The sequence below is a fragment of the Agelaius phoeniceus genome, chromosome 1, assembly GCF_051311805.1.
Source record: "Agelaius phoeniceus isolate bAgePho1 chromosome 1, bAgePho1.hap1, whole genome shotgun sequence".
Taxonomy (NCBI): Eukaryota; Metazoa; Chordata; class Aves; order Passeriformes; family Icteridae; genus Agelaius; species Agelaius phoeniceus.
In genome coordinates this window covers 116,393,400-116,414,489 of record NC_135265.1, presented here as the reverse complement: position 1 = coordinate 116,414,489, position 21,090 = coordinate 116,393,400, and the positions used below count along the sequence as shown (strand labels likewise).

Genomic DNA, 21,090 nt, shown 5'->3' with positions numbered 1-21,090 from the left:
AAGGTTGCTGCTTTATTCTAAAGAATAATGGGACAATAAGAGCTTCATAATCAAAAAGAATAGACTGAATAATGAGTTTAAAAAGAAATAAGAAGTTGTGATTGCCCAAAGTATTTCTTTTCAAGAAGTTATGGGTTCTGCTTTTTTCTCTGAAGTTGTTTTGGTAAGTTGATCAGGCTTTATTAAGTAAGATATCCACATTTAGAAATATCAAACCAGCAAAATAAAGATATATTCTAAATTAAAAATATGATTCCCTGGATTATCTTCAGTCACATGCCAATATAATGGACATCAAGCAAAATAAATTTACTAATTTTCAGCTTTTGAGACTGCTGGATATCTGTTCATCTACCACATAGTTGAAAATAAAATAATTGAGATTTTTCCTGTTTCAGAATTATAATATTGGACTTGGCAAGATGCAGATGGATAATTACACTGGAGATGTTAAATAGGTTTTAGAGACAAAATTGTAAATAATACAATACAGAAGAATGATGGACTTATTAGCATATCATTAAATTTCTTTTTCCCTGAGAGCCAAGCATATTTTTCATAGCTCACAAAAAGTATCTTGCCCAGCAGTAACACATGGGCTTAACATTTGCAAAACCCACAATATTTGACAATGGCATTAAGTTTATATTACAGAGGAAATTATGACAATACAATTACAAATATCAGTAAGTTTATCACTTGATAACAAGATCATATGTATGAAAAGCAATCTTTTCTGAGTTAAACATTTTGCAGTCCTTTTGCTTCAACTTCCATTAGTTCTATCACTCATGCTGAGAATTTACAGGGCTGCAACATAGCAGCGGAAATATTTGTTGAAAGATTCTTTCACTAATGTTATTTAAACCATTCAACTCATTTTTATTAGTCTAAATTACTTTTTTTAAAGATTTTGTACTCAATGAAAAGTAGATTCATGTGGGATATGGTGTGGTTTTTCATAGCTACTGGTATCAGCCAGAAAAATATCTTTCTCAAGGAAAATTATCTTAGTCCAGAAACACTCAAAATGCACAAACAAAATCTGAATGACTGTGGATTTCAGGTGAATGATGAAAAATGTGCATTCATCATTAGTACCAGGGTGGCAGGGAGTTACAGGAAGGTTCCTCTGGTTTCATGCAACTGCTGCATATGGGAATGCAAGAGCGAGCACAGCACCCTGGATCCTACCCAGGTCAGAAATGGCTGGCAGAACAGTTTGCTTAGACAGAGGTGGAATTTATGAATGGGCCTTCAGGGCACTGATCTGACTCTTCCTTTTGCCAGCCATGCCTAGAGTTACTCACGCTCAGACTTTGCTTAATGATTGATGCTCTGGGAGGGTTTTTTTGCAGTCACTGTAAGTCACAACCCCAGACAGGACCCTATGGCTCAAGGAAATAATTTCAAGATGCTCCACATCTCAGTGCCCAAGAGGAAGAATATAGAAAATGGCATACTAGATCTGCCTGTATGACTATGGGTTCAAAAATCCAGCTTCATATCCCATTGGAGTAAAAAGATCCATGAAATGCTTGTGCAGAATGGCAGGAATTCTCATAAACTTAATGATGGGGGTAGTGAGAGGACAAATATCTTCTAGAGCACATAGAAGGCCCTGGTTTTAGTCCTTTCTCTGCCTTCTGTGTGACAGAAATTTTTGTTTTTTGAAAATGAAATTTCAAAATTGAGGTTCCATTGAGGTTCCTTCTGCCCTATATTTCTGTTCAGTGCCTAAACAGGTGGATAACACTGAAAAGACAGCCACTCCTCCCTTGCAAAAAAGTTTCAGAGAAGTAGCAAACTTAGATTAAATCTCATTGACAGTATTTTAAAAGTTCTTTGTTCTAGTTGATGTTCTGCTCCTTCAGGAAGGAATTGGCATTTTTTGTGACTGAGATGAGAGATCAGTTTAGATCATCAGGGTTTTCCTGTAGAGATGGGGGGCACAAGACACCCCAGTATTGTACCAACCTTTCAGCTGTCACAGCTGGTTTAATGTGATTTTCTAACCAGAGAGAATTTTTTAACTCTTCTCACATGGACATCACTATACATTGCTATACATTACCTGAGATGTACCCAATACAAATTCCTTTTCTTGGTGGTAGGGAGGTTTGGGTGGTGTGGTCAGGGTACCTTTGTGTGTTAAAGCAAACAGCAAACAGCAAACAGCAAACAACATGTGACAGGTAATAGTCACACTGCCCAACTCACTGCAGGAAGAGAGTTTGTCACTGCTGTGCTGAACACCATAGGAAAAAGCCCAGAACAGAACAGAGCAGAACAGAATAGAACGGGACACAATAGAGCAGAAGCGAACGAAGGTTACAGCAACCTCACACTGGTGACTCTCTTGTTGTTGGTCAGTCACAGGAGCAAAGCATTGCAAAGGCAACAGTAGCTGCCTGCATCCCCTTTTCTCTGCTGCCCTACACCAAGCTCACCGTTAACATTATTTCCAAAGATCTAGTTTGTATTCCTAGACTTAATCATTTCATGTCCCCTGGATGCCTCTATTTTTATTGTATAAAAGAAGGGGAGACAATATTGTGTCTCTCAGGCATCTTTCTGACTTCATTTCTTTTGATGAAAGGCTATTGATTCAGGTGTGTTTGAGTGAATCTGTGAATATACTGCTGACTCAGGAGTTCTTTAGCATCATGAAAATAAATGTGAAATGCATTATTGTTTTCCTTATGCAAATAACTGCTGAAATAGAAAATTGTTTTTGTCTTTTGTAATTTGAAAAAAAAAAAAAACCCACCAAAAAACAAACAAACCAACAAAACCACTTTAGTGATAACACTGTTATCAGGAGTTGTGTGGTAGAATATTTGCCTTGTACCTCCTAGATTCCATTTGTCTGCTGTCAACCTATACCTGCTGTTAAGCATTAGACACTTCAAAAAAGAGAAAAAGATAACACAAATTATTCACCATTAATTCTTTAAAATGAGTCACTATTAAAAGCTTAATTGTTTGCTGAGAGGGTCTAAATTAGTGGACTTTGCAAGATCAAACAAAATTGAAGATATTTGTCCAAATTAAAATGGAAACATGCATCCAGAATATACCAAATGAACATGGATGCTTCTGTAATAATAATTTTATTATCTTCAGCTTCCAGGCCAGACTTTTAATTATGACCCTTTATATCAGGGAAAACCATGTACTCAGGATTAAAAACCTATTTCTTTAACTAGTCTAGTTAAAGACTGTGGTTTGATATATTCTATGCTACAACTTTTATAAAAACCAGAGAACACTTCTAATAACACTTTTCTAATTTCATGGTTCAGTGCACAGTCAGTAAAGATTTAAATAATTCAGAAAGAAAGCCTATTCTGTTTCTTTATTAGAAGTTTGAGTCAGGCAAATTCTTTGACATTTAATAGGTTTTTAACCCTTTTAATAACTTCTTATAATGAAATTTATTGGAAGTTGTTTTAAATAAAGGGTTATTATATTAGAGTGAATAGCAGTCGGTAGTTTTTTATGATTAGTTTTGAGACCTTGGCCCTGTGTGGCTCAAAGGATATTAAAACATAAAGTAGAAAAGAATGTTAATAGTCACCAAATTAACTGTGTACCAAGAAATATAGAAACTGTATATGACTGCATTTTTGTCATTATGTGATCATACTATAAAATTTTGCAGTCAGATTTTGAGTATATAATAGCTTTAAAGGGGCTTAAGATCACTTACAGATCCAGTACTATATAAAACAGCCTTAAGTGTTTTAGTTTTTAACAGAATGATTTTGAAAAGATTAGTGTAGTAGATTTAATAGGAGTGGGGGGTTTTATTATTTTTCATTTAGGGTTCTCTTTACATGTGAGTTTTGTGCTGTTTAATTTTAAGACTGTTTTCCTAATCAAAAGAAATTTTGAATGATCCTTTCAATTTATTCTAAAAAATGCAGTGGGTTTAGTATATAAAATACTCCTGTGTATAGCACTAGAATATTCCCCAAATACCCACTTACTTTAAAACTTAGTCTTTCATTATACAGTTAGCTGATACAGAAGAGAATTATAAAAATGAGATGATGAAAACACACCTCCCCTCCCTCTGTTAGGTGGTGCTTTGAGTTATTCCTTTTAATGTGTTTTGAATGGTTCTCTGTGGTCATTTCACAGTAATCTTGACTCTCATAAAAAGTCTTTCTTTAGCACTTGTTCACTTATAGGTCTGCTAAAACAAGACTTGGTTGGAAATATGATTTCTCCTTTAACTTCATGGAAACAAAGATCTGATAAGCTGTGAATCTTTGGGTTTGATCACTCTTTGTTCGTGACAGGACGTACATACCAAGTACCAGTTTTAGTCTAATCAAGAAACTCAAACTTCCTGTCAGATTTCAGATCTCCAAATATTTGGGTCACTTTTTTGTTTTTCTCTGCTGTATAAATACAGATGTTCAAGTTATCTCAAGTTTTAAGCTCTCTCATGAAAAAGCATTACCACAGTGGAAAACAACAGATAAAACTGCATGATTTGTGATTTGCTTCTGATTCCCTTGCCATTAATCTAGGATCCTGACCATCAATGTGCATTGAACAGCCATGAGGTACCATTGCTTGATCACCTGTATGAACTGAATAAAAGGTGTCTAAAATTGACATTTCTGTGGTTTTAGACACTTTTAAGTTTGAATGTATGGTTGTACAGAACTATAGAATATCCTGTGTTGAAAGGGACCCACAAGGATCATTTAATCTAAGTCCTTGTCCTGCACAAAACATCAACAAGAGTCACACCATGTGCCTGAGAGCATTGTCCAAACACTTTTTGAACTCTGTCAGGCATGGTGCTCTGACCACTTGCCTGGGGAGCCTGTTCATCATTTGTATGATGACCATTGCTTGCATTTTGTAGCACTAAAAAAAAAAAAAAAAAAAATTATTAGGTCTTTTTGGTTTATCAAGTGTCTTGATCCTAAATTTCCTAAATCATTTCCCAAACACTATCCCTTCTTTCTTCTGTTTTGAAGCCTTCACTTACAGAATCAGTGATTATGTAGGAATTACTTTTTTTCCCCTCTTTTTTAATGAACATCTCTTTGTCACTGGAAAACATCTTGCAGATGTGCATTGGCTTATGGTAGAAGATAATTAAATTGCCTGAAATAAAAGCAGTAACATTTCTAAGCAAATTTCATGGCTTTTCAGGGGGTTGGCACAACCAGACTGATACTGCATTTAATGTAGTGTTATTTGGGAACAGAGAAACATTCAGATTTAATACAGCACAGGTAGTAGCACAAGTTTCCTGGGAATATAAATGAGAATACTACTATTAACAGAGACTCCCTCTGCCTACCAAAGAATGTCCAAGGCACCTGATGACTCAGGTGGGTGATACCAGTGAAGAAAGAAGGACACTCTGGGTATCCTCATAGATAACACTTAAGATCCCCTGGGGTTTTCTACTTTTTTTTTTAACTAATTGATTGAGCCATTGCTTTGTGTAGTCTGAAAAGTTGTTACTCTCTAACTTGCCTTGACCACTCAGACAAGAAGCAAAGAACTGTCAGCCCCTTCTGCAGTGTTGATCAAAAATATTCACAAGAGCATTCAACTTGTAGAATACTATGCAAAAATCATTTCAAGAATTGATGGTGATAACAGTAATAATGTCTGCTGCTTCTTGATACAAATTTTCTCAGAGTAGTGAGATATGTGAACTTTACTTGCTTCAGTGAGTAAGCCATGTGTATTTCTCCTTATGTTTTAATGTTTTAATCTCCAGTGAATTATCTCTAGTGTTTCTTGCTTGTACATAGACCTTGTATTTACTTTGATCTGTTAAGGCAACCTGTCTTTCTTCTTTCATTTAGTGATAACATTTATTATAAATGAATCTAAATAGGGAGGGACAATTGGGACTTCTGCAGCTTTTCAGAGAGATGTTGCCTCACAGTTATTAATTATACCTAGAAAAATAACGTGAATTATTTTGCTAACAGCACATTCCCTTTGAAACTGCCTGTCTGATGCTTCTCAGAAAAAAAAATTATTTGCTTCCTAAAGCTACATTCTGGGACATTAGTTAAGAGTCCTGAAATTTGACTCTTTCTGCATCTTGCATATGTTAACCTGCTTGTATCAAAAAGGCTGATAATTAATTTTGGAGTTTTTTATTGCTATGTGATACCTTCTGTAAGAGATGAAGGATTCTATCTGAATGCTGTGTCAGATGAAAATATCTGTATTTTGTGGACTTCAGAGCACAGTCTTTCAAGAAATATGAAGGCTATTGGATATAGTCCAGAGGATAGCAGAAAGAATGATAAGAGGTGTAGAAAACACAGCATACGAACAAAGTCTTTCAATCTTCAGGTTTAGTTGTTTAGTCTAAAGAAGAAAAAACTGAAAGGAAATTCATAACAGCCTTCTAGTGTGTACAACTTTTCTGTAAAGAAGGAGAAAAACATTCCTCATGTCCACTGGGAGCAAAGCAAAAAGTAGTAGGTTTAAATTACAACACAGGAGATTTAGGTGAGACATTATGGAAAAAAGCCCTTTCCACTGTAAGGATAGTTAAGCACAAGAATTGCCTAGGGAGGTTATGAAGAGGTTAGACAAACATATGTCAGAAATGATTTAGGTATAGCTAATCCTGCTGTGAGATAATGTTGGACTAAATAACCTTTTGAGGTCCCTTCTAGCACTATTTTCTGTGATTCTGTGATTAGGATACTGTACTCACATTGTCCTGCCGTGAGATGTTTCTTTACAGGGATGATATCACTGAATTCTGCACTGTATGCTTTGCTTTGTTTTTACTGTAAGCTGATGGGATGAACAATAGTCTGATGTTCAAAGCTCTTTAGCCTTATTCTTAGTACCTCAGGAACTTTGAGCAGGGCATTAGGAGCTCATCTTCAGCCAGACAGCCCTGTTCTGGTTTTGCACTACCCATGTGCCAATAAAGGGTTTGGTACACACCTTGGATTTAGGGACTTGCACTGTCTTTTAACTTGCAATCAAACACTTATTTGGCTAAATGCTCACTTTCTGCTTATAAGCAAAATGCAAACAGAAAAAAAAAATAGACGTGACATGTATCATAGCTTCCCCATTAGTAAAACTAAAATAAAACCAGGCATTTTCTAAAGCTGAATATAACTCAAGTTGTGAAACATCCTGGAACTGACAGATGGAGAATGATATTAAAGTGCCAGATATTATCATTATTACCTCATCACAGAAACCATTGAAGACATCAGTTTAAGACTGTCCTTATCCTCTGTAATAGTCAAAACTCTTTAACTTTGTTCTTCCATTTGGCATTGTGCCATCCATCAGGATTTCGGTTCAGCTTTGCATTCGGCAGGAGCGTGTTCTCAGTATTGCCTCTGCATCCTGAATATGGCTCTAACACAGCCACACAGCCCTGGGCTTTGTAAAACTCCATCTGGAGGAGCAAGGAATATGAGGTTTCAGATTTTGAAGGAGTTTAGAAGAAATTGGTCATACATTTTGAGAGAGTGTGTGTCTGATTGGTGTTACTATTCTGCAGAGATGAGGTTGTCACAGCATCTGTGACAGGGACACACCATTATGCCACGGCAGTGACCCGAGTGTGTAGTTTTCATGGCTGAGTGTGTTCTTGAACCTAGAGAGGAGGTGGGACCAACCAGTTCTTGGTTTTGGTGATACTTTAAGAACATGCAAGTTCATGTTTTCCACGGCGTGATCTCACAACTTTTTACATTTATGTGATTAGTTGCCCATTCTTACCAAAGGAATGAGCAGTTTCCATTTTCTTAGACAATCCCACTTTTTCACCAGGTAGAGGCAGGATGGGAGCAGGCAGGCTCTGCAGTGCATGGTAAACATGGTAAAGAGGTGAGCCAGAAGCCTCATCAGCAGATGTGAATCACGTCTGTGGATCCTGAGTGCCACAGCTCTGTGAGATGGACTTAGACTTTTTTGTTCTCTGCAGGCAGGTCCCTTAGGTGGGGGTTTCTGGCTTAGCATATGAAAGAGAAAATGTACTGTTAAACAAGCTTATTTGCTGCTTAAACCTGGTTTTCTGCAGGTAGCCTGGTATTCATCTGATTTAAAAATTCAGGAGAGAAGCTGAATTCATGTGAAAAGAAAAATACTGGGGTTTTTTACTCCACCACTTCATTTGCAGTCCTCAGAATTTCCCTGGTGAAGGGTTCTCTTGCAAATATATATACACATGTATTTTGTATGGGGATACATTCAGTACTGTTCAGTTATATTATCTGAAAAGAGCCTATGTTCAATACTGGAGCTAAAATTGTATCACAGACTGTTAAATGTTGTATAAAGAAGACAAACGCAGAATGTTCTGTATTATCTATCTGATATTTGATGCTCTTAAAGGAGAGATCTTTTTGAATAACAGCAGAATCAGAGAATCACAGAATGGGTCAGGTTGGAAGGGACCACAGTGGGTCATCTGGTCCAGGCTTCCTGCTGAGGCAGGATCATCCCAGAGTACATGGCACAGGATTGCATCCAGATGGTTCTTGAGTATCTCCAGTGAGGGAGACTCCACAACCTCTCTGGGCAATCTGTTCCAGTGCACAGTCACCACTCCCTCACACAGTAAAGTTCTTCCACATATCCAGGTAGAGCTTCCTGCATATCAGTTAAAGCAATTGTATCATATTTTATTTGAGGGAAAGTAATTAATATGGTAGCCCTTGCTCTGCTTTTAGAGATAAATAATTTTGAAGTTCATTCAAAATAAGAGTTAGGAGTTTCATGTAGCAGTTGTTACATTTCTAGAGTTCATAAAATCATTAGGATGCCTACCCTTCCTAAAAAGCAGTCAAGCCTTTCCAGCTTTTTCTGGAAGGGTTTATTCTGCACCACGAGATGCTGCCCCATGAAAACCTGAGGGCTCAGCCCCTGCTGGGTGAAGGGTGCCTGGGGAGGGCACACACCCACACTGAGTGCTGCAGACAGGGTGAAGGGAGGGTTTTGCCTCCCTGTGCCCAGCACATGAGGGACTCTGTGAGTTCCCATCCCTTTACTGTTTGCCCTATGTTGGCTAAGAGAACCTGGAGACCCCCCCAGTGCTGCTCCACTTTCCCCAGCTGCTGCCCAGCTCAGCAGCTGGATCCAGAGCAAAGTGTCTGAGCAGCAGTTACAGCTGCATGGGCACAACTGTCTTGATACAGATTGTCTGCTGGAGGCAGAGATAATGATAGCTTTCAAGGCTAATATGCTTGGCAAGAGGGAAGGGACCAAGAAATCAGTAGTAATTTAAAAATATAAGTGTCTACCAGGATTCAAATTTCAGCCTTCAATTGATTTCATCCACTGTGCTCTCTGTGCTCATCTCCTCCAGTGCTTTAGTAGTCATTAAATGAACTTGGAAAACAAGTTTGTATCGATAAGTCTTTTTACCAAAAGCTATTAATTTCTAAAATAACATAAATACAGGTATAATTGTGATGTCACATTGTCAGAAGCCAATTCAAATGCCTTTCAGAGATACAAGTACCTATAAAGTGGTAAGTATGCCATAACTAATGGTATTATTAGCTTGATTTACTGCCAACCAATCACCTTTATGAAAATCAATACTCAAGATCATAAAATAAAATATCTCCCAAAAATTGTTACATTTTTACACTGTCAATAATAAGAGAAAAGATGCAGTTATGGGTTTATCTTTACTTTTTCCTATGTGTTACTGGTTGAAAGGTATCTTACAGATTGCTGTGATATGTGGGGGAGTGTATATGAGCAAGATGTAGGTTATAGAAGTCATGAGCTATAAAAAGATTTTTAAAAAATAAAATCTGAGTGATCTTTAGACAATTAAGATGACATGTCTAACAAAGACTGTCAGTAGAATAAATGTGGCTATGTTAATATATTGAACCATAACACATGTCCTTATCATAATGGAACTTACACAATGGTAGCTTCTGTCAGATTCTACTTTATATGTACACACATGTTTTCTGATGCACAGAAAGACAACCATATCTATTTCTTTTCAGCTCTGAATTGATACTTCCATTTTAAATCACCCACAGAACATCTTAGCTTAAATCTGAGCTTCTCTCTGAAACTCTGCTATTTGTCGTGCTTCTGTATGAGAATACTGAGAAGAGGTTACAGGCAATCTGCTGAGGTCTGTGTGTATGGTGCATTTGACCTCTGGACAAGAAAGGAGCTTTATCCTCCAGTGCTTTTAATTCTTATCCTTGCAGAGGCAGAATCTGTTGCTTGCATTCAAATAGTATGTCTCGTTAATGCTAAGAAGCAGTGACCCACATAGCACAATGGATTCATTTGTCAATCCTGCGATTTCTGAGCTTTCCATTCATATATGTCTTAGCAGTAAATCGACTCAGAAATCATTTAATCAGTCTGTCAATGCATCCTTCTTGTCAATGGTCTGAATCCTGAAAAATCCAGTTTCTCATTGGGCAGCACCAGGTGAAATAGATTTGGACCCAATACTAGATATTCAGAGTCTGAAAATTCCCTGCAGCTCCCAAATTGCAACTCAAAACCACCAAAATCCTAAGTTAAAAAAAGCAGGATCTGGAAATTATCTTGACTTTTGAGGATGTTATTGTTCTGGTCTAGGTCTGAACTTCAGAGTGCAAAGCTGTCCCTGTTTGTTAGCATTTCAGAAATACTCTACACACAGTTACAGAAAGCAGTGCCCTTTTGTTCCCCCATGAAAAAAACCCTGAGCTTTAATTGCTTTTTTTTGCTATTTCCAAGGGCTGAGGCTAGAGCCTGAATTCTTTATAACAGTCAGTGTTTTGCAAATGTCAATCATATCCTTACTATGTTTATTTTCAGTATTTACATGTTTATTTAAGTACTTGCCATTTCCTTTAAGCCAATCAGGCCAACCGAGGTCTAAAGGAACAGAGCACTTTATTAGTGATATGCTTAATACAGTTTTTTTCCTCTTGTAGATGCAAGATTTACGGAATACAGAAGGAGCCCAGTATAGTTCCCATCCTCAGATGGCAACCATGAGGCCAAGGGTTCAACCTGCAGATATTAGGCAGCCAGGAATGATGCAGCACGGGCAGCTGACTACTATTAACCAGTCCCAGCTCAGTGCACAGCTTGGTTTGAATATGGGTGGAAACAGTGTTCCTCACAACTCGCCCTCTCCACCTGGAAGCAAATCTGCAACTCCTTCACCATCCAGTTCAGTCCATGAAGATGAAGGAGAAGATAGCTCTAAGGTAGGCTTAGATGCTAGGATTGCTATGTAAATGGTGGATATTTTTAGGACCTGCTAAATGGATGATATGGCCACAGTTATTAAGGTGATACTTTATACATGATTGGTGGTTCACTGAAGTGAATAAAGGGTTATGAATACAGAACTTACAATATCCAGACAATTCTTCAGGCAGCTTGAGTAAATTGCATCATTCCTCTTTGTGAGAGCAAACTGGAATACTGTTGAACACTGAAAGGATAGTCATTCCTTTAGGACTTTAATATAAGGGTTGAGTTTTCTCACTTGCATAGCAGGGATGTTTGTTCCCAGTTAAAGATCAAATTACTGCTATAAAAAGTATGAACAGTCTGTGCAATATGCTAGTCTTTGCCACTTGGTCACAGGATGTGTAAACAGAACATCATAGCAACCAGAACAGAAAGATCCTATGAACTTTAAAAACCTTACCTTGAAAATCTGGAAGACCCTGTATGCATTCATACTTTTGAGAGGTGCTGACACTTCATCATGACATGTTTAAGCTTCATTTTCATGTCAGTGCAGGAATGAAGTGATAAGAGAAATTTACATAATAAATTTCTTGAAAGGATAAATGTCAATCTATATAGCTGGTTTTACGTACAAAAATCTCCCAAATCTCCCAAAATCCTGAAAACCCCCCAGAAATACACAAGTCTATTATCTTAATTTTGCAGACAGAAAAGCTGAGACACAAGACTGGGACTTTGTACTAAGTCATCCCTTAAACCAGGAATAAAGCATGTTGAAACTGGGGACCTCCTTAGCTCTGTTTTGTGGTCACTAGAAAAAAGCAGTCCTGTTAGAGCACTCCTGCAGTGCAGTGTGGGCCACATGCAGTGCAGTGTGTGCCACAGACATGTCTGGTGGGGAAAAGTTGCAGACTTGCAGGGAATGTGAAGAAAACATATTGTGAGTCACTGAGGAGGTATAATCCAGTCAAGAAATGTAAGTCTGATTTGTTTTAACATTATATTGTTTTTCATGCCTCCAGCTATAAAATAATCATGTAATTGGAGACATAAGTTTTACTACATTATGAACAAATTCTGATTCAAAAGTTTTATTTCAGGACATTCCCCTGATTTCACAAACTTTAGGTTTTAAAAATTACTGAATAATTCATACGTTTTAAATGAGCACTTCCTTACTGAGGGAGACTTCAGAATACAGCTATGTAAAAATAATTCCAGGCAGCCTTTACTTTTTCAGAATAATTTATTTGCTACTCCTCTTGCATTGATAATATTTTTACATTGCTGGGAGTGTGCAAGATGCTCTAAACTTCTGGAGAAAATATCCATTCAAATAATTTGGATTTCCTTTCTACTTCTATCAAGTATTTCAGTTACTTAATCTACATTTTTCACGTACCTTTTCACTGTAGCACTTTGTGCTAACAAAAGTGTAGGGCTGTGGTTTAAAGCAAGCAGTAGTTATCTGAAGCTAATGTTTTTCATAGAGAAATACAAAGCACTGCAGACTATTTTCTTTGTGAAAACCAGTTTATATAGGATTCAACTTTTAATTCTCTTTAAAATTCTCTCATGCTTAGTCTAAGCAGAAAAAGATGACAAATGGCACAATGCATGACACAAAATTAAATCCAGTGTGCTAAAGTAGATACCATTGCCTTAAAACTATATTTATAATTTCACTGCTAAGAGAAAAGTTTAAAAGGATATTACATTTGGTTAATATTGACAGAGGCTTAAAGTCTTCTCCATCAAGTATGATTTAATCAGCAAGCTTGATGGGGAGCAGATAATGCTATACTTGTCTTCTGTGGGATTTCTTAGGGCTTTGTGAAAACACCTGAGGCTGGCCACCAATGGAGACAGGCCATGGGCTGGCACACCTGATCCCATGAAATGGTTCTGTAGTTCCCTCTGTAAAAGACAAGAGGGGTTGAATAATTAGCCTGAGTTGAGTGTCTTGTTGTACTTCAAGATTTAAAGCTCTCCACTGTGTATCTTTTTGGCACATTGCTCTTCCTGGAAGCTGCCAGTGAGTGGCCAAGAATACTCAAAATAAATCAGTTTTCTATGGAGATCTTTCTCCCCAGATACAACAGTATTACATGTTATCAGAGTTGCTTTGGAGGGACCTGTGAAAATTCTCACTCCAGAAATCCTCTTCCAAGTGAAAGAAGGCACTGGATGGGGACAGGAGCAGATAGACCAACTGTTCTGTCTCTTGTGAGAACACCTGTCTTTTAACTGAATATAACTTTGCAAAATCTGGATTCTTCTCTTTGATATATAAACTATCATGCAGATGTGTGGTATTATTTAATAGATCAGGGCCAGAGCTCATTAGCCAGTCCTTTGGTAGGAATGCACACGCTGCAGTGATGGGGTTGCTGTTGGAGTTCACATTGTGCAGTCAGAGATGTTTCTGCCATGAGTACTGGGTAAAGACCTCTCTCAGTTTATACCAACTGAAATGTGTGAAAGAGAAGCCACTGGTCTTTTCATAGAATATTTTGTAGAGATCCTAAAAACGATACCTACTTCTATCTAGAAAAAAAAAGGCATAGATCTCTATAGCCTGTTAATATTTTTGAACGAATTTATAGAAAGAGTGTGATGGAAGGTGCAAAAAATGCATACTTTACATACACATTTGGACTAAAACTATAATTGTTGCCCTATGAACCACTGATTTCCATGAATGAAGGAAATGACCATTTCAGCTCAATATATATGTTCCACATTCCAGTATTAAGCTTTACAAACGGATGTAATTGTTCGTGTACTGAGCTTCGTGGATGTTCATTCCACGATAAATATTCAAATTGTTGTAAGCTTTATCCAACAAACACAGAACTAATGGCAGCAGCTGCTAACTGTTATTTGGCAATACTCATTCTCATAAAAACTCTTTCATATAGGCTGTTCAGACTTCAACTGTCCTATATTCCCTTGCTCTAAGAAAGGGAAAGGAGCTGCATTATAGAGGGCTCAGTTTCCCTTCCCACTCTAAAAGCAGGACAGCTGAGGTTGCTTGACCATGAGATCAGTGACAACTGTAGCATAGTTGTAAGGTTGGATATACATTCAGGGAGCTGCTAAGACCATGGAACTGTGAAATGTAGCCTCAGACTAAGGATATTGTCTCTGCAAAGAGTGCACATCACTAAGGTTCCTTAATTCTTACAAATCTCGTATGTGGGGCTATCATTAGTAGCAGAAAAAGGGAAGAACTTGAAAATTAGTAGTTGTAAGTAACTATAAAAACATCCTAAACAAAGTGACCACTTAGCACATGCCTTATTTTGACCATCTCAACATTGGAATATTATATTTATGTAATTCTTGCCATAATTCACACTGTTGAATCGTTAAACTTGTACTTCGTTATTGCCAAGCATAATTGTGAGCTGCTGGAAGCATTACTGGTTTGTAAATAAGTATTTCTTCATAGATGGATAACAGGGTCTTCCTCTGTGTTAATTTGCATATCACTTATGAGAGAAATTCAAATAATGTATTTTAGAGGAAAGATAGCAAGAGGAGTGCAAGTAGCAAGAATTAAATAACAGAAATACAATTACTAAAGAACTGCTGCAGCATATTCTCCTTATGTGGCAGAGGTTTTACAATATTTACTTTATATGATAGGAGTTATAAGTGGAATTCTGTGTTGTCTGTTCAGCCTATTATGCAGATGGTGCTTGATTAAAATCTATTTTAAACTACAGCGATTACTGCAAGATAGTGTGCATAAAACAGCTCTCCTAGCTCCATTAAAGGCTTTGGTACTATTGCAGTTTATTTTAAATATGCTTTTAGACATTTTCCAGGTTCTCAAGGGACATTTAGATATCAACGATGTGCCTTACTTGATAGTTTTAAATCCTACACTAGATATTCTTGTGATCTATTACGTGTGCAACATGGTTAATATACACTTTTTTAAAGTGAAAGATTATTGCTTTCTTGTGATAAATAAGTTAAATACATCACCATAATTAAGCAATAAGCCATGACAGGAGGTGGATTACCATGAGCTAACTACACCTCCAGGGATTTTGAGGCACAAGTCTATGCCTAGCAGAATATATATGGTTTTTATTTTATTTTCCATCTGTCTCTGCTTTGGTGGTTAGAAGTGGAGTCTATGAAGCTGATAGACTGATGGGAGCATAAGGTAGACCATCATCTCAGCCATTTGCAAGGTTATTAGTACTGGAATTCTGGTATTCTTTTTATTTCGTTATTTTCATATAAGACAAACAGAATTTCCCCTGTGAGTACTCTGTTTTTAACAGTGGGTTTTCGAAGTCTCTTGATCATTAAGGTTGGAGAATAAGTTTTTAGAGCTCTTCACAGAACAGCTTACCAGAAGGCACTTACACAAGTTTCTGTAGTATATCACCTAGTTTAAGGGTAGTTGAAGTAATGGGATATCCTAACATACAGAGAACTTTTAAATCACATTGGTTGAAAAATCAACTAAAAGGAGAAAAATGTTAGCGAATCACACTGGTAAAATTTAAACTATAGAACAAATTATTTCGAAGTCTTCTTGCTCATGGAGTTCCAGTTGCCCTGGACTTCTGAAAAGTTTAGACTAATGTTCTCAAATTAGAGCCCTAGTTAATTATACTTTAACTGCTAGTTTTGTGTATCCTGTAGAATTAAAAACAGCAAGAGACAAAAAGCTGGATAACTTAATAAAGGGTAGCACAATTTTTTTTTTCCATATTTTCCAAATCCTGACAGTAGGCTGCATGTCTATTAACTTTGTATTAAAGTTGCAGCTATTGTAACATAATGCTCAAAAAAACAAGCAACTTCATTTTCAAGTTCTGGTCATCACTTTGTTGCTGTTTTTAGAAAGCCACAGAGATTCAGATTGTTCACTGTAGTCACTTGGGTTCTGTTGGACAGCACATATTGAGGCATATAGGAAAATTAAAAAGTCATTTTTCTCAAAATGTGAATTTCCAGCCATTTTCCTCATGCAGTTCCAATGATTTGAACACCTGTATCCTCCTGTGCCACTTGATACACATTATTAAAAAATAATAATAGAAGGAAGTGAAAGAAGTCATGCCTAGTAGATCCTTAGCCTAGAGCATACCATTTATGCTCTTGATCTTCTCTTCTCTTAAAAATGCTTATGATTCACAGTGCTTTGGTCATGCCGACTAAAGTAAAAAGCTTTTGAACCCACTTGTAAGATCACACACCATTTCTACAGATACAGTAAATTAAGTGATCATATCAAGAAAAGCTACTTTGCCATGGAGCTCCAATGTGTTGAAGAATCAGGTTATTGTCCCTTTATGTGCTTGTAAGTCATAGAATCCTAGAATAATTTAGGTTGGAAAAGACCTAAGATCATGGAGTTGAATTGTTAACCTCATATTTCCAAGCTCACCACTAAACCATGTGCCCTAGAGCCCATATCTAGACATCTTTTAGATGCCTCTAGGGAGAGTGACTCCACCACTTCCCTGGGCAGCCTGCTCCAATGCTTGACAATCTTTTTGGTGAAGAATTTTTTCCTAATATCCAATCTAAACTTCCCCAGGGGCAACTTAAGGCCATTTCTTGTCATTCTTGGGGGGGCTTGTAACTTGGGTCAAGAGACCAACATTCACCTTGCTGCAACCTTCTTTCAAGCAGTTGTAGAGGGTGATGAGGTCTCTCCTGAGCCTTCTTTTCTCCAGGCTAAACAACCTCTGTTTCCTCAGCTGCTCCTCACAAGGCTTGAGCTCCAGACCCTTCACCAGCTTCACTAGGAAAATTGGGTGCTTTGGCATTTGCACAAATGCTCATGTGCAGGCTTTTTTTCAGGTGGTGCATAAATAAAGCACATGAGCTTTCCTCCATACACCATTCCTCTTTCACTCCTTTCCTCAAACCATTTGCTTTTACATGAGCAGATATAAAACTAATCATCAAATCCAGATAGGTCAAAACTGGTCCTTTAAAGGGCTTTAAACTGTCTATACTGGTAAAGGTTTTTTTCCTCAGACTTTAATTAGAAAGTGTGTAGGGGACTGTCTGTAACTTGAATTGCTTCGTTGACAACCAGATTTTCTTCAAAGTCCCTGGAAGATGTACCACCAGCTGCAGAAGAAATTGATTTGAGCAGTAGTCTGGGGTCATTCTGGGAAAGGATGAGAATAAGCAAAAAGTAGAAATGACAGTGTTCCTGCTGTCTGCAGATGGTTCATGTTGTTGAACTGATACTCAGGCTATAGAGAAACTAATTTCATTTGAATTTTCTCATTATTTTCTTGTTATAGCCACTAGCAATAAAACTTAGAAAAGGTGAAAAGATGACCGGATAGAGATTATAGCAATTATATGAAAGAGAAATATAAAGTATTATCCAAAATACTTATAGTGAATTTTATGCATGTGACTAATGCAGACAGTGTCAATATTTGGATTATCAAAGATATCAACAAAAATTCCATTTCTGCATGCAAAATACAAAGTTTTTGCATCATAGAGGCTGTAACAGTGGTTGGAGTGAATTAAACTGGCTTTTTAATAGTACTTTCCTAATTTTATGTTACAGGTCAATGGTGGCGAGAAGAGACCTGCTTCAGATATAGGAAAGAAACCCAAAACTCCCAAAAAGAAGAAGAAGAAGGACCCAAATGAGCCACAGAAGCCTGTGTCTGCCTATGCATTATTCTTTCGAGACACTCAAGCAGCCATCAAGGGCCAAAACCCCAATGCTACTTTTGGTGAAGTCTCTAAAATTGTAGCTTCAATGTGGGACGGCTTAGGAGAAGAACAAAAACAGGTACAATATGTGCTGTAGCTCAGAGGCTTTGTTTCAGGAAAGTGTTATCAGGGTCATCTGAGCACTGTAGGCAGCTTCTTTTGTTAGCCAGGATGAAACTTGAATGTGTGCCATCTCAGGAATATGATTTAAAGAGGCTGAGATAAGGAGAGTATCATTTTATTTTATCTCTTTGAAACCACTAAAAGAGTTTACCTTGTTTTGGGATGTGGCACAAGTTTTAGGATTATATTTAGGAATGTTTTATGCTGATATCTGTGGGCCTAGGATTTTGCAATGTCATTGCCCTGTATGTGAACTGCTATATAAGGGGTCCTTGCTGCCAAAGCTTAGAATATCTGAGCTCCCACTTGCAGATGTTTCCCTTCCCCATGATCCCATGATGCCAGGAGTGAAACTGGGCTCACATTTGCTCCCAAACCACCTGGCTTTTATGAAAGAAGTTAGTGATGTGTTGTCCCAAAGAGACCTAGGGTGGATGCAGGCAAATGGGCATCCTCTATCATGTATGTGGGCTGTGGAAATCACTTCCCAAGGTTACTTCTGTCTTCCATGGAAGGCCTTGGTTCTGCAACGAGGCCAGCAGAGCTGGGCCTGAAATGTTGCAGAAATCCTTCCAAGTCAGGCAAAGCTGCGTAAAAATGGGCAACTCTGGAAGCTCATCACATTGAAGTGGTGACAGCTGGCAAATGACATGGATCCACACTGTAGCATTGCTCTTCTTCTTCTTGTAGTTGGTTGCATTTTTACTAAATGCCAACAGAATGGATTGGATTGATAAAGGAATGGGAACTTTAAGAAAGCAACAGATATGGAAGGAAAGAATGTGCTGGGTGAGAGTTATATTGGCTACAGGAGACCTGGACTGGGGTTGATGTTAGCACAGACAGTGGAAAAGTACTGGGAATGAACTGAATCTCCTTCATTCATGCACTGTTATTACAAAATTACAGTTAAAAAACTAAGAATTAAAGCAAACTTTTTAATGATTTATTGGTAGGTAAAATTATTTGGGCTTGGAAAAAAAAAAAAAAGAAGGGTTACTTTGCTAATAACAGGGTGGTGTAAGTACATCCAGATCCTTGCTAAATATACCAGTGTAAAAAGAATCAAGATTTGCCACTCACTGACTAACTAAAAAAAAAAAAACAACCTCTTTTTATCTTCATCTATCAATGAATAAGGCCAGCATTTGGAAGGTTTAGCTGGAGGAAAAGTAACTTTCTGAACACAGATATCAGAAAAGTCACTTGCACTGGCACATTAGAGTTATTTTCTTGTGTTGTGTCTTTCTTTCCCTTTTTTAATATGCCCTGCAAAGGCCATCCTAAAAGACTGTTAAATGCATAGAATGCACATTTCCTTTGAGCTTGTCATGTCAGTACTACCACCAAAATATTAAAGCTCTTCCATAGAAATGTGTAAGAAAAATGCATGAAACCCTAAATTTCCAGCTTACCTTAAATTTCCTATTCATAGTTGAGAGCAAAATTTATGATGTAAGAACAGAATAAAATTTATTTTCCTTGTTGCTGTTAATGTAAGTTGAAACACAGATGAATGATGCATTGTGGAATCCATATGACACATGCATGTAAAAATGGCTGCAACTATGGTTTTTAAGCCAGTTCTTTAAAAAGTTTGTGTTAGCATATCTTCATTGCTTTTTTACTCATTTTGCCTATTCATTATTATCTATTAAGCACATTTTTAAAATTCCAGGCTGAAGCCCTTTCTAATTTAGTACTGTACAAAAATAATAAAAGATAGTTCCCATTTAAAAAAATAAAATTGGCAATCCTATTTTCTACAATAAATTTAAACTAATTTTTTTCCCCATTAGGGATCTAATAGTACAAAGTAATGATTACAAGACATCTTAACTGACTAGATAGTCTGTATTTTAAAGGCTTAATTTTTCAGATCCAGAGCATTAGTAACTGCTATGAAATCTATGTCTCTGGTAGGAAAATTGGACTCTAAAAATACAAATGATAAATGTAGCATTTGGTATTTGGCATTGAAGGAGCTTCAGAAATTCAAAAATAGTTAAATAAAGAAACAATAACATCATTAAAGGACAACTTTATTGATGAATTATACTTGCTGAAAAGGATTCAATTATCATAAAGCTTCTGGCTTATGTTTTGGAAGCTAATGCTTATTCTGAAATTTAAATAGAAATATATTTCCAAATTATGTTTCCTGAATTGGAACTCCTTTTCCTATTTAAATAGAAAATATAAATGAATCAGAAAGTAGAACATAATGCAGCTTTTGAGAAAGAAGAATAGCTTCATGTTTTCATGCTAAAATGAAATCTTCTTTGTTGTTGTGATCTGAGCCATTTTTTTCTGAAATGCATAGAATTTGTCTTGTTTATTCCTGAAGATTGACCACAGAATAAATAAAAGTATAGAAACTCAGTACAATAATGACCTAAGGGCAATATATGCCCAAGAATTTGCAACAAAATTTTGATAACCTGGCATATTGAAAAGCCTTGTGCTATAACCACCTCTGTCTTTCAAACTGTGAAGAACTAGGAAAGTGTTATTTGATAAACTAGGATTTGAATGACAAAAAAGGAAATGGTGTTATGAACTACCTGACTGTGGGTGCCTTACTGAAGTTAGGGGAGGGTTATGCTTAAAATGGATTGCACTCTGATACTCTCACCATGAGAATAATGCAATTCATTAGACTAAAGCAGATACCAGTGTACTTCCCTCTTATTTTATCATATGAAGATATTTGAATTTTTGGATCATATGTTCCCATTAATTTCTGTATGTAAAAAGCCCATTTGCAAACAGTGCTGGTGTGTGCCTGTATTCTATTTGTCCAACTCTATCTACAGAGTCTAGAAGTTAAAGGGAGCTCAGTGGTCATGGTGGACTTTGTCATGGACTTCTCAAATTCTGGATAGAGTACAATAATTAAATGTGATCAGGAGCAGGCACTGTGCTTCATTTTTCACTGTAAATGCTTTCTAAAATTGTTCAGATTAATAAATCTGTGAACAGTAGGCAGCTGTAGCAGTAGTGTGTTGAGGTACATTCTCCTCAATGCTGTAGCCATAG

General features: G+C 37.0%; 1 protein-coding gene across 3 annotated transcripts in view; it reads left to right on the top strand.

The window, feature by feature from the left end:
- Nucleotides 1–21,090, top strand: part of TOX (thymocyte selection associated high mobility group box) — a 217,831-nt gene that overhangs the window by 161,741 nt on the left and 35,000 nt on the right. For 2 of the 3 annotated variants that reach the window (XM_054633558.2, XM_054633553.2), the window contains exons 4-5: nucleotides 10,938–11,216; nucleotides 17,777–18,007. In XM_054633558.2, the coding sequence (XP_054489533.1) occupies nucleotides 10,938–11,216; nucleotides 17,777–18,007 (510 nt within the window). The remainder of the gene's footprint in view (nucleotides 1–10,937; nucleotides 11,217–17,776; nucleotides 18,008–21,090) is intronic. The other variant, XM_077185864.1, reaches the window with a different exon arrangement.